The sequence below is a fragment of the Carex rostrata genome, chromosome 14 (assembly GCF_964058835.1).
Source record: "Carex rostrata chromosome 14, lpCarRost1.2, whole genome shotgun sequence".
In the NCBI taxonomy this organism is placed as follows: domain Eukaryota; kingdom Viridiplantae; phylum Streptophyta; class Magnoliopsida; order Poales; family Cyperaceae; genus Carex; species Carex rostrata.
Window position 1 is genome coordinate 6,849,559 of NC_135931.1, and position 13,507 is coordinate 6,863,065.

Below are 13,507 nucleotides of genomic sequence, written 5' to 3' on the forward strand. Positions count from 1 at the left end.
AGCTAAAGTATATTTACTTTCAATGTTTCTTACAGTTCAGTTTTTATTTTAAGAAATGTAGTAGAACTAAGGTTATGTAAGCTTTTACATCATGAAATAAAGCAAATACCTACAGGTTTCTCCTAATAAAGAGAGCTCGGAGATGCTGAATCCATATCCTACGAGGTAACATAATATTTCTGTTTAGTTCACGGCCGTCCGATCAGAATTCAGACCAATTCAATCCGAGAAGGAACACACAAGGTGCTCTTTAATAGTCGTGCAGAGTCTAATTACGCCGTGATAATTTCTCTCGGAACACATATTTCAATGAAAAAATTACCCCTCTCTATCTTCTTTGAGTCTCCGAGCACTCCTATAAATAACAATCTGAGAAGATTTAATTACACAGCAGCTGCCTTCACCGTTGTGAAATTATCCCGTTTATCGTTTTGACTATATATGAAATTTGTTATAATTTGAACAAGATTTGTTTTATAATCCAATGCGAATAAACAAAACTGTGAATCTATTTCAGATTCTTTGAAGAATGACCATTTTTATTCAAATGTATCAAATTTAATACATAACTTATTCAACCTATAAAAAAATATCTATAATTTTATTTATGTAATTATTTGGTCTATTATTGTGTCAATTATTACTACATGTCGGATAATTAAGTTTTTAATATGACATATCTTTAATTTTTCCATGCCATCTTGTAATAATAATGCACACGATCCGTTTAGGATCCTAGCATGATCCAAATCCAAATTCCTTTTACAGAATTTAAAATCTCTTATAAACCGACAAAATCACGACTGATTAGACAACAGCCATATATATCATGAGTCATCAATAACTTTAGTTTAAGATGACAAATATCTTTAAACTTTTTTTTTTTACCTCACTAATAGTGTAACAGCTACATGTCATCAGTCACCAACCGAATGCAATGAAGGGAGAGGCCAAAGAAAGACAAAATCTCACAATAATAAATGCAGTGTGATTGAGCCATTAAATTATCAAGCAACGACTAGAGATTCTCCCCTTCTCTTTATTAAATACTCTCGCTCTCTCCCCAAGCGAGTGACTGTCGCCAGTGACGAAGGTTTCAGTGAGATTTCTTATATTCAGTAGAGGGGTAAAGAGAGGAAAGAGGCAAGAGATATAAATGGGCGGCGGTGGTGATGGCGGAGGGGCGGCGCCTAAGCAGGAGGACCTTACACCTCATCCGGTCAAGGATCAGCTTCCCAATGTCTCATATTGCATTACCAGCCCTCCTCCTTGGCGTACTCTCTCTCTCTCTCTCTCACACACACACACACACAACTGTAGCACATAATGTGGCTAAATTACGCCACATAGCTCTGGTAGAGTGGTATCTAGTATCTACTGTTTTGGTCCTTTTGGAATTGGCGTGGGTTTTCTTTTTCTATTGTATTCTCTTTAGGGGCGGCCCGGGGGGTGGAGGGGTGGGGGGGAGGGGGGAAGCAGAATTCTCTGTTCTACAGTCAGTACAGTGTGGTGATCTGTGTGTGAAATCGGGGTTGTAGCGTGGGCCCTACTTACATTGACCTCTATAGTTAGATTTGTCCTTGAAGACGGATTACTTCTGCATTTTGGTTAAGCATAAAGCAGATCACTGTAATGTGACTGTACACAGAGATGGCCTTGATCTGCCACATAGATGGCTACTACAGTGACACAAGGAAATTGTGTAGCCAATTGTGTGTGATGCCGCTGCTAGCCTCGGTCCCTGGTTCCCTTTCGTACTGCCACATTGGAAATTTTCTAGAAAATCCAATTCAAGCATGGAAGTGCCCTTGAGAAGCCATTAACCTTTTCTGGATTTATCTTTTCGTTCTGTTATTTATTTATTTTTTTTCTAATTCTTATTTCCATGACTAACTTAATTTACGTAGAGAGCAATAATTTTTAATGCAAATTTGCTATTACCCATGAGAAAATCCAATTCAAACATGGAAGTGCCTTTTGAGAAGCCATTAACCTTTTGTGGATTTGTTTTTTATTTCTGTTTTGTTTTTTTCCAAATTGTCATTTCCATGATTAACTTATTTACGTAGAGAGTAATAATTTTTAATGCAAATTTGCTATTACTTATGAGAAATATTTTTCCATTTTTATTTGGATGTTTGCTGGCTGATGTGATGTCTTACTTGAATTTCTCTACGCTCCTCTAATTTGATTGTAAATCTTCTTATATATCTGTATATATTTTTTTTCAGCTGAAGCTATACTTCTTGGTTTTCAGCACTACTTGGTAATGCTTGGGACCACTGTTATAATCCCCACAGCTCTTGTACCGCAAATGGGTGGAAACAATGTAAATTTCTAAATTCTTTGCTTGTTTGTCCCTGTAATTATGTCAATTCTATAGAAGATGTGCAGTGGTGGGTACATTGTACATAGGTAGGTGAGAAAGTGGACCAATGGGTTGAAATGTTGATTTCAGCTGAAGCATATTTCTTTGAGTACCTCTTGGCTCTTACCATATAATTAAAACTAAAATCAATTATTGAGGACCATTGGTTTGTACTTGTAGATAAGACAAACATAATCTTAAACATTAGGTTCCCCTTTAAAGAATCCACTTTAAAGTACTTGTTCCAAACTGTAAATTATAAGCTTGTAAAATTAGACACAATTATAGGACCCATTAGAGTAATTCATAAGCAACTGCAACAGCTGGCATCTATAACTATTTTGTTTCTTTTCCCTCTTCCTCTCATTTTAGGAAGATAAAGCAAAGGTGGTACAAACAATACTGTTTGTAGCTGGTATCAATACCTTGTTGCAATCTTTCTGTGGGACCCGGCTGCCAGTTGTCATTGGTGCGTCCTACACCTTTGTCATGCCAACCATATCTATAATTTTGGCTGGCCGGTACAGCAACATTGTCGATCCTCATGAGGTTTCTCTCAATAAAAACTTATATCTGTTTGTTACACATTATGCTATTTACTGCTTATTCAACATTTAAGAATGTGCACAACAATCAGTGGCGGAGCCAAACTTCCAAACTATGGGGGTCAAATTTAAAAGGGGGTCAATCATATAGAATTTCCATACTAAGAATGGGGGTCAATTGTACAATAACTTGACATTTTACTCTAGATTGTATAAAAAATCATATATAAATACAAAAAAAAAAAAAATTAAAATGGGGATCAATTGACCCCCATTCAATTCACAACCCTCTGCCCCTGACAACAATGTCTACCAGATATTCTGGTTTTATGCCCTTGAGACCCAGTACTTATTTTTTTATTCGAGCATTTCATTTGTTTATGTGAAAGTTACACTTGTCTATATTTGTTTTTGTTTTTCTTCACCCAGTTGCATGAAGAGATACTATACTGGTACAATTTTTAACTTGAATAAACGTATAAATCCAAGATAAATTTTGCATTCTTCAATCTTCTTAAATATAAAGTTTGAGTTGCCCAATGTTTCCAAAAACATGAATGCAATAGGCAACTAAAATTCATCCATATAAACCTGGTATTTCTGAGTACATCCACAAAATAGGCAGCAATTGATGAACTAATTGCTTGCAGAAATTTCTTCGAATCATGCGTGGGACACAAGGTGCATTAATAGTGGCCTCAACCCTTCAGATCATTCTCGGTTTTAGTGGTCTGTGGCGTATTGTTGTAAGGTTTGTGGACTTCTCTCTTTTCATATTACATATGACTTCTGTGGTTTCAGGCTGCTGTTAAATGGGTTTTAGGTATTTGAGGTTTGAATGTAATTGCACTACTCAGGTATGAGCCAATTTGCATAATTGAATAATGTGAATATTCTAGTACTTGGTTATGTTCTGTAACAGTAGTATTACAGCTTATATTTGACAGGAAATTAAGTCCATTATCTGCCATGTGCCTTTAGTGGCTCTGCCTGGATTTGGTTATGTTCTGTAATTCGATACTAATTTTACAGCTTATAATTGCCAGGATATTAAGTCCACTATCTGCTGTGCCTTTAGTGGCTCTGGCTGGATTTGGACTGTATGAACTTGGCTTTCCCAGTGTACGTCTATTTTAGTATTTCCTTCTATTTACATTCATGCTTGTTTGGTTGCTATTTCTCAACTTTTATTTATTTGCTGATGATGTTGAATGGATAAACAGGTAGCTAAGTGTATTGAGATCGGTCTTCCACAGATTATACTACTGGTGGCACTCACTCAGGTGCATTAGTACAACCTTACACTAAATAAAAGTATGTATAATTTGTCGACCAAATGTCACCCCAAGGAAAATTAAAAAATGAAACAAAATCAGCCTACTTTGTTTGGTGCACTCTGTCTTATGAACACACTCCTTAAGCTCTTTATTGCTCCATTGCGTTTTTCGGGCTTTTTAGTGCATAATTGCACAACTGATGCAAAGTAATCTGAATAATTTAGTGTTAAGCAAGTCTTAGTTAGGCTAAAAATTGGTTTAATTAACCATTCTGGGAAGTGGTAATAGGACCATACTGGGATGCCTATTTAATTACTAATGCTGGGATGAATATGCAAGTTGAAACAATGATATCTTAATAGTCTACAACCCAAACCTTTTCAGTATCTCCCACACAGAGTACACCTGGCAAAGTCAATGTTAGAGCGCTTTGGTCTGGTAATCGCAGTTGCAGTTGTGTGGCTTTATGCGTTCTTTCTCACTGTTGGTGGGGCATACAAGAACTCTCCTATTAAGACTCAGCTCCACTGCCGTACTGATCGTTCTGGCCTAGTCGGAGGGGCTCCCTGGTAAAGTTGTTGTTTATAATTTGTTTTGCATTGTTTTGTATTGTTTTTCATTAAGAAGTTTTAAGTCTCTGCCCTAAAAAAATAGATATCCATGGACATGCTTGCAAGCGATAAGAAATATGATAGATGAGGAAGATACCCAAACAATGCCTTCTTAAATTGTTTATATTAAATTCATGAGGAAAAAAAGATAATTAGTTTGGAATTTTACTTTGACCAAATTAGGAGAAGAGCGGACTTCCTCTAGAACTTATAGAGGGTAAGAAAATGGGGGGAATGTTAAAACCAGTTATACCGAAAATGGAGATAAATTAAAGTAACCAATTAGAACAACTGAATATACTTGTGTTTAATTTCAGGATTAGTGTGCCGTATCCTTTCCAGTGGGGCGCGCCAACTTTTAATGCCGGAGAGGCATTTGCAATGATGGCTGCTTCCTTTGTAGCTCTTGTAGAGGTAAATTATATCATATTAACATAGCATTCACTTAGCTCTTTTGGTTGGTTCTAAACTCCTGTTGATGCTTAATACAGTCAACAGGTGCATTTATTGCTGTTACAAGGTATGCAAGTGCTACACCCCTTCCACCTTCTGTTCTGAGTCGAGGTGTAGGTTGGCAGGTAACGTCAGTTTTCTCTCTACTACTGCTTAAATTCTATTCTTTATATTTATGTCTTTCTTAGGTGTCTGCTTGTGAAGGGGTGGGGTAGTTAAGTAGTTCCTTGTTACTGTTTAAATTAATATGATCAAGGCCTGTTGAGACAACATTTAAGTAGATAATTGCAACACTATTGGGCAAATGGCCATTGTAGTGTTCCAGGCTACCAGTAATCATGGCTTGATACAACGTAGGCAGGGTTTTGCCATCTTTTGGTTTTGAAAATGTTGGATCCCTGTCAGTTGATTATGTGCACTATCATTGTAGGGTGTTGGCATACTATTGGATGGTTTATTCGGTACGGCAAGTGGGTCCACTGTGTCAGTGTAAGATATCTAAATACAATAATTTAACAGTTTTTTTTTCAACAAATTAATTAACTGCTTTCTGAAGGGTCTTTTATACACACCAGACCTTAAGTATCTGTCACACCCTTTCAAATATGGGAAGTACCTCCAATATGTTAACTTTCTGAATTCCTTTAAGAAAAGTCCAACTTGCCTCACTCTGTCCATACACGAGTAAGAATAAAGGTGTTTTCTTCTTTATTATTGGTAAACATTGGGGAGGAAGGTCATGGTATGCCCTGCTGCAAAAATATATGAGAAGTTCCCTTTCATATAAAGTAATTATCATGTTATCTAGTAAAAACTTGTTATTGTGTGATACGACAGAGAAAATGCTGGTTTGTTAGGCTTAACACGTGTTGGCAGCAGGCGGGTGATACAAATTTCAGCCGGATTCATGATTTTCTTTTCTATTCTCGGTACTGTCTTTTATGCTGCTCAGTATCTATTTATTGTTTTATTGGTTAATATGTACCTTGTGTTTATCTTCAGCTAATCCCAATTCATTCACATGTCAGAGACAAGAACAAAAAGTAAATACTATTAGTTCCTGAAAGCTGAAGAGTAAATCTGCCTTTTCTAGCATCCTATCCAAAATGTAATTTACCTGATTTATAAATTTTGCTTATGATAGGAAAATTTGGAGCTGTTTTTGCATCAATTCCTGCACCCATAAGTGCCGCTATTTATTGTATTCTCTTTGCATATGTCGGTACGCTCTTATATCAGCCCTTAATATGTGTTCATTTTTGTTATATTTACTTCATAACTTCAACTATGTTTCTGTCCCTTGACATGTTCTTGCAATTTGTTCCAGTTCTTTCTATCATATTTTGTTTTGACTCATCATCCAACATCTCTCGACTAACGAGATACTGAAACACAATGCTTAATACTGAAGTATTTTACTTGATTTATTTTTATATGAATAAACAGGTTCAGCCGGCCTGAGCTTTCTGCAGTTCTGTAACTTAAACAGCTTCAGGACTAAGTTTATTCTAGGATTCTCTGTGTTTATGGGCTTCTCAGTACCTCAATATTTCAATGAGTACACCTCCGTTGCTGGGTACGGACCAGTACACACTAGTGGCCGTTGGGTACGTTTTCAGAATTCTAAACACCTTTTGTGTATATCATTGACACGTTTACCCACACTGATCCAAAATTCGCTGTCCAGATTGAGTCTCATGCAAGTGTGGTAGCATTATATCTCTAGTACAAACAAATTCAATAGGGATGGAGTTCATTTGTACATTTGAACTTAAACAAGACAAATCAGACATACAAAAAAATGAAAAAGAGATGAGTTCCATCTGGCATAACATTGTCATGCTTGTACCGTTGTACTATGATACAAGATTATTTCCTTGGAAACCAGAATTTGTCATGCTTGTACCAGCAAAGCACTATGATACAAGATTATTTCCTTGGAAACCAGAATCTCCATTATCATTGCCATCATTAATATCATTATTGCTGTTGTTATTGTTGGCCTTGATATCTGCATCATTTCTAATTATCAACTCATATCATTTTAATACTTATTTCCTTACAATCTTTTTTTTTTTTCAGTTCAATGATATAGTCAATGTGATATTCTCGTCGAAGCCATTTGTTGCTGGGTTGGTGGCTTACGGGTTAGACAACACAATCCAAAGACATGATGCGAGAAGGGACAGGGGTTACCATTTCTGGGAGAGGTTTCGGTCTTTCAAGAGCGACACCCGTAGTGAGGAGTTTTATTCTCTCCCTTTCAACATGGACAAATACTTCCCTTCTTTTTGAGCATTTTCTTAAGCTTTGTTGATTCTTGCTGTGGTTGGAAAAGATCATAGGTAGAGATGATAATGGTTTTAGCTAGCCATAAATCCGATGCTATTTTTTGGTTGTAAGTTGTAAAGTTGATAATTACCACCAATAATTCTAGGACATCTCCAATTAATTTCTCACGTGCAAACTTTATTCTCTGTGTTTTCTTCTCTTATTAAATTGTATTACCTACCTTTCCTCCCTTGGCAGCTTCCCTACGAGAGTCTGAATTGAAATCTCCTTTATTTAAATTATCAAAATCGACAAATATCCATTGAACTGTTTTTTTTTCTTCTTTTCACCCGTAGCAAGTCTGAACAATTCGTCGTCTAACCTTATAATAGCTATTGCCAGATCAGCGCCGCTTGATTGCTACCTAGAGCTAAAGTATTTCAATATTTAATTCTTATATTATTCTTGTTTAAAAATGAAGTACCACGAATACATTAATTGTACCTATTGTCTTTTGCCTGAAGTTAAACGAGACATCTGCGGATCTGCCCACAACGCCACATGTTTAACCAAATTCCCAAAGAAGCAAAATCAGTAAAGGGAGAAAAATGGAAAATTTATGTCAAAAGCAAAGACAGGATATAAGGACTAGGGCTGGCAAAAAAATTCGTAGTTCGTGATTTGATTCGGGTTTGATTCGAGTTTAATTCAATTCGAAATAGGTTTGAATTGAAACGAACCAAATTAGGTTCGGTTCGAAATTAATTCAAACCAAACTCAAACCTAGCCTGGTTCGATCAAAATGGGTTCGCGAACTTTTAAGGTTCGAATCTCATAATAACATCGGCTGTTGATTTACCTGATGAAATTAAAACCCAAGATAGAGAGTCATAATTTAACTTAGTCGACGCTCCATCGCTCTCAAATCTCAATAACCTAATTCTCTCTCCGCCTCTCCCTAACTCGCTCTCCCTCTCGCTCTAAAACCTAGCTGACGCTCTCGGCGACTAGCTGTTTCTCCGACCGTCACTCCTCTCTCCGACCTAGACGGCTCTCTTCTCCGCCTTCTCTGCCTTTTGGATTCTCACTTTATTAGATGGTCCGATCGAGGGTTTGATCAAGTGAGCACTCGAGGTACGATTACTTGTTTTACTGCATATTTCAGTTCTTTTACTTAATCCTCTTTTTACAATTATTTGTTGTGATGTATTTTTTCATGAACAATTTTTCAACTTATAAACTACCGGTATAACTAGGGCTGCTAAAAAATAATTTAGTTCGTGATTCAATTCGGGTTCGATTCAAAAAATGTGTAGTTCACTGATACCTCGCATATTTAGCCTATATTTGACTTGATTTCGTACCAAATTCACGTTCTAAATTGTCAAAATCATGTGCATTTCATTGATATATCTTTAGAATTTGGTACTGCTGAGAGTTTGTTTGTTTTCTGCAGGATTGGAGCAAAATAAACGAAGAAATGGTGTTTTTGGACTTTCTGGTACGGCCCTTACCAGGCTTGGTACGGCCCTTACCAGACTTAGCCGATTCAGCCCATCTCCCATCTTGTACGGCCTGGCTGTACCACCTTGGTACGGGCCGTACATAGATGCCGCCTGACAGAATTCAAATCTTGGCAGAGGCTATTTAAAGCGAGGGATCTCTCCATTTTCGAGGATTCGATTCCATTCCAGATTGAGAGCTCAGAGAAAGAGAGAAAGAGAGCAAAGGAGCAAGGAGAGAAGAAGAAGGAAGAGGAAGAGGCGAGAATCGACGGATCAACCTCTTCTCAACTCCCGATCTTCGATCTAGTTCTATCATGCCTCTCTTTATCTCTTTATTTGTATTTCTGGACAGATCTATGACTTGTGAGTAGTTCATCATTGTTTCTAGGGTTTGTAGATGGATTTTCTTGATTTGTGTTGCTTTTCTTGATTTGGATCTTGTATGAACTCTTTTGATTGAATTGATTGTGTATTTGCTTGTCTTGATTGATTTGTCTTTCTGTGATTGCATATGGTGTGCCTATAGTGGTAGATCAACCCTAACAAGGTCATGTGACCATTGCTTTCTCTCAACCAAACCAATCCCTTTAGGTAGACTTGTTCGAATTGAAGCCGAAAGGTTGAATTCTTCTCTAATTGACAGATTAGAGGATACCTTAGATCTCCAATCAATCAACTAGAGGATCTGGACCAAAACACGAGAGTTGAGGTTTAGAAACCCTAGAAGGTGAAGAATTGACTCCAAAACCTAGATCTTGAGCCAACAAACGAGAGTTGAGGTTTAGGAACCTTAGGTATGGTCAATTGAACCTTTCTGAAGAGTTTAATACGAGGTACCAGCAAGAAATGCATCAACTCGAACTTGTAAGCTCTGTACTGGTACATCAGTACGGGTCTTACAAGAGTGGTGCGGCCTACCCGTACCAAGCCCCACTCGGCTTGGTCGGACCAGGTTGGTGCGGCCTAGCCGTACCAACTTGGTAAGACCCGTACCACTAGAGGCAAATCAGAGATGAAGTCTGAAACCCTTGAAACATCTTTTATCCCAAATCAAAACACAGTTTATACTTTTCCTTGCACTTTTACTATTCTATTGCATTGTTTGATTGCTTGAGTTGATTCTTTAGGAAAATTAAGTACCAAAACTCCCTCTTTCTCACTTCTAGTCTTTAGTCGGGATAAGTAAATATCTAGATAAAGGAACCGTCCCTGTGGATCGATACCCGATTATACTCCTCGATAGGGTTGTGCACTTGCAACCCTAATCGGAAGGTGTAACCGCGGTTTTAAAAGGTACGCTCCCAAGCGTACCGAAACTTGCGTTGCGCTTTCACGCGAACAAGTTTTTGGCGCCGTTGCCGGGGACGGCTATCATTCTCTGGATTTTTGCTTATCCTAGCTAATCTAGATTTTAACTTGTATCTTTTCCTTTACGCTACTCTTTCCTATTACTAAAAACTGGCTCTCGAACAACCTCCTGCAGGAAAGTTCAGATTGAAATACCAACTGAGGAGCAGAGGGCCACTCTTTGATGACACTCCTCCAGACGACACTGTCCCTGCCCAGACCTCTCTCGACGCAACTCGAGTCACATCAGACGCGACCCGCATTGAAGAAAAGATGTCCGAACATCCGAGCAGAGAGGACAGACGTGAGCGAGAGGAGGACAAAGACAGAGAAGCAGAGCTGACCGATCAGTCTGACCACGAGATGGATGACTTCATGCCCCGAACCTTGAGAGAGTTCAATGTGCCAAGGGCTGAAGATGTGAGAGGTGCAATCCGGCTGCCACGCATTCCAGGACAACAACCTAACTTCAATCCAGGGGTTGTCAACATGGTGCAGCAGAACACCTTCCATGGACTCGACCACGAGGACCCGCACTCCCATCTCCAGACTTTCCTCGAGTGCATCACGACCATCAAGACCAACGGTGAGAATTCTGATTACACCAATCTTGCTCTATTTCCTTTCACTCTTAGGGACAAAGCAAAGAAATGGTTAGGATCTTTACCTAGGGACTCGGTTTTGACTTGGAGGGAACTGTCCAAATTGTTTTTGACCAGATTTTTCCCTCATAAACGAACTGCCAAGGTAAGACATGACCTGACCAGCTTTAATCAAATTTTTGATGAACCCCTGAATGAGGCATGGGAAAGGTTTAGAGAATTGCAATACTCTTGTCCACACCACGGTATACCAGACTGGCTCTTGATCCAAACGTTTTACGACGGCTTGAACGAGAGCACTCGTGCTTACGTCGACGCTGTTGCGGGAGGCGCGCTGATGTCAAGGGAGCCTTTAGAGGCTATGAACTTGATAGACAGCATGGTGCAGAACCAGCAGTGGTCCGGCCGTGAAAACTCACGACGAAGAGGAGGCCAAGGAGGTAACCAAGGAGGTGGCAAGTACGAGGTGGATCACATCACTGCTCTCACCGACAAGATGGACGCCATGCAGAGAGCGATGGACAAGCTCAGCGTCAAGGCAGTCGAACAGCAACCTCAAGCCTGCGTCATGTGCGGAGATGAGAGGCACGCTTACGAGCAGTGCCCGCTGGCGCAACAAGACGAGGAAAGCGAGCAGGTCAACTCTCTCAACAGCGAACCTTCCTTCTTTCCGAGACCTCCTTTCAGCCGGTCTTATTCCAAAGATCCGGTTGAGCAGCAGCATTGGAGGTCGAACCAGAACAACCCTGCACCGTTCAACAACTCTTCTTCCAGACCGCCCTTCAACAACAACAACTTTCAGAGACCATCCTTCAACAACAACACATGGAACAATCGAGCGAACAACAACTGGAACAACCCCCCTCCCAACAACAATAACTAGGGTAACCCATCTTCGAGCAACAGCAACAACAACGGCAACAGGAACTTCTACCAGAACGCTTCCTTTCCCAATCAAGGCAACCGAGCAGCTCCATCTGATCCCCCAAAGTCACATGTGCCTACCGGAGTGAATGATTTCACCCATGAGCAGGGCAAGATGAATCAAATGATGTGGGAGCAGATGCAAAGCATGACGACTCAGATGGCTGTCCAAAGCAAGTTGTTGGAGCAGCTGAGCCAGATGGTCACCTCAAGCCAACCTCAACCTGGGAAGCTTCCAGCTCAACCAGAACCCAACCCGAGAGGAGAGGCTAAGGCGATTACTCTGAGAAGTGGAACCCACTACGATGAACCACCAATGCCAAGTGACATCGCAGCTGATCTGGCACCTGACGCGACCCTGACCCCTGTGTAGACTCCAGCAAGCGAGGTAAATCCAAGACGTGCTGACCCCATTCCACCTCAAGCGAGTACGGATTGTACCAGCTCAGCGAAGCCTGTACAACCTTCATCTGAAGCGTCAGAGAGTCAGAAGAAGAAAGGAAACGAGAAACCACCCCCATACCGGCCACCCGTTCCTTTCCCCCAGAGATTAGCCGAGACCAGATTGAACGAACAATTCGCCAACTTTGCAAATGTCATCAAGCAGCTGCACATCCCCATTCCTTTCACCGACGCTCTGACTCAAATGCCCACCTACGCCAAGTTTCTGAAAGACATCTTATCCAACAAGCGAAGCTTAGAGGGGCACGAGACGGTCAAGCTGACGGAGCAGTGCAGCGCAATTCTGAAGAGCGAGCTACCCCCCAAACTGGACGACCCTGGAAAGTTCTCCATTCCATGCACCATTGGGAAGGCCACAATCAAGAAAGCTCTATGTGATCTTGGAGCGAGCGTGAGTCTCATGCCACGCACCATCTATGATCGCATAGGAGTGGGGGAGCTCAAGCCCACAAGGATGACGTTGCAATTGGCGGACTCTTCAGTGCGACTCCCACTTGGCATAGTGGAGGATCTGCCAGTCCAAGTCGGGAAGTACTTCGTACCCGTCGATTTCGTAGTCATGGAGATGGAAGAAGACAAGGAAGTCCCCATCATTCTGGGACGACCTTTTCTAAGAACAGCTGGCGCGATAATCGACGTGAGACAAGGAACCCTGACTCTGAACTTTGGAGGGGAGAAGGTGAAATTCCAAATTGAACGTGCCATGAAGTATCCGTCACAATCTGAGACATGTTTCCGGGTTGATGGGATAGAAGAGCTCTTAGCTGATCTAGCTGAGGACTACTTTCTTGACCAAGTCAACAACTCGCTGCGCCATCACTCTGAATTCTTATCCCAGCTGCCAAGTGAAGCGAGCGAGTCAATCTGTGCAGCAAATGTGATTCCTGACGATCTGGAGGATCTCCGATGTAAGTCGGATGGATCACACGAGGACCGTACGACACACCCTGAGACGAGCGGCGGAGCAGAGTTTGACAAGGCTGACATCTTGACGTTGCACGAGTCAGATCACCCCGACACGACTTGTGTCAACGATCAGCCTAAACATCCAACTCCCGAACTCAAACCTCTACCAGCTAATCTCAGATACGAGTTCCTCGACCCAGATAAAGTATGTCCTGTGATTGTCAACGCGAGTTTAA

The 13,507-nt window shown here is 40.5% G+C and overlaps 1 protein-coding gene across 1 annotated transcript; it reads left to right on the forward strand.

Annotated features, from left to right (window-relative positions):
* The first annotated feature begins 1,027 nt into the window (after window positions 1-1,027).
* On the forward strand, window positions 1,028-7,682 carry LOC144565035 (nucleobase-ascorbate transporter 6-like). The gene is made up of 14 exons (XM_078314664.1): window positions 1,028-1,274; window positions 2,232-2,329; window positions 2,741-2,917; window positions 3,564-3,664; window positions 3,960-4,035; window positions 4,137-4,196; window positions 4,575-4,759; window positions 5,119-5,215; window positions 5,293-5,379; window positions 5,685-5,743; window positions 6,092-6,183; window positions 6,399-6,476; window positions 6,701-6,861; window positions 7,337-7,682. The coding sequence occupies exons 1-14, from the start codon at window positions 1,157-1,159 to the stop codon at window positions 7,547-7,549; spliced, it is 1,602 nt and encodes a 533-aa protein (XP_078170790.1). The 5' UTR covers window positions 1,028-1,156; the 3' UTR covers window positions 7,550-7,682.
* The last annotated feature ends 5,825 nt before the right edge of the window (window positions 7,683-13,507 follow it).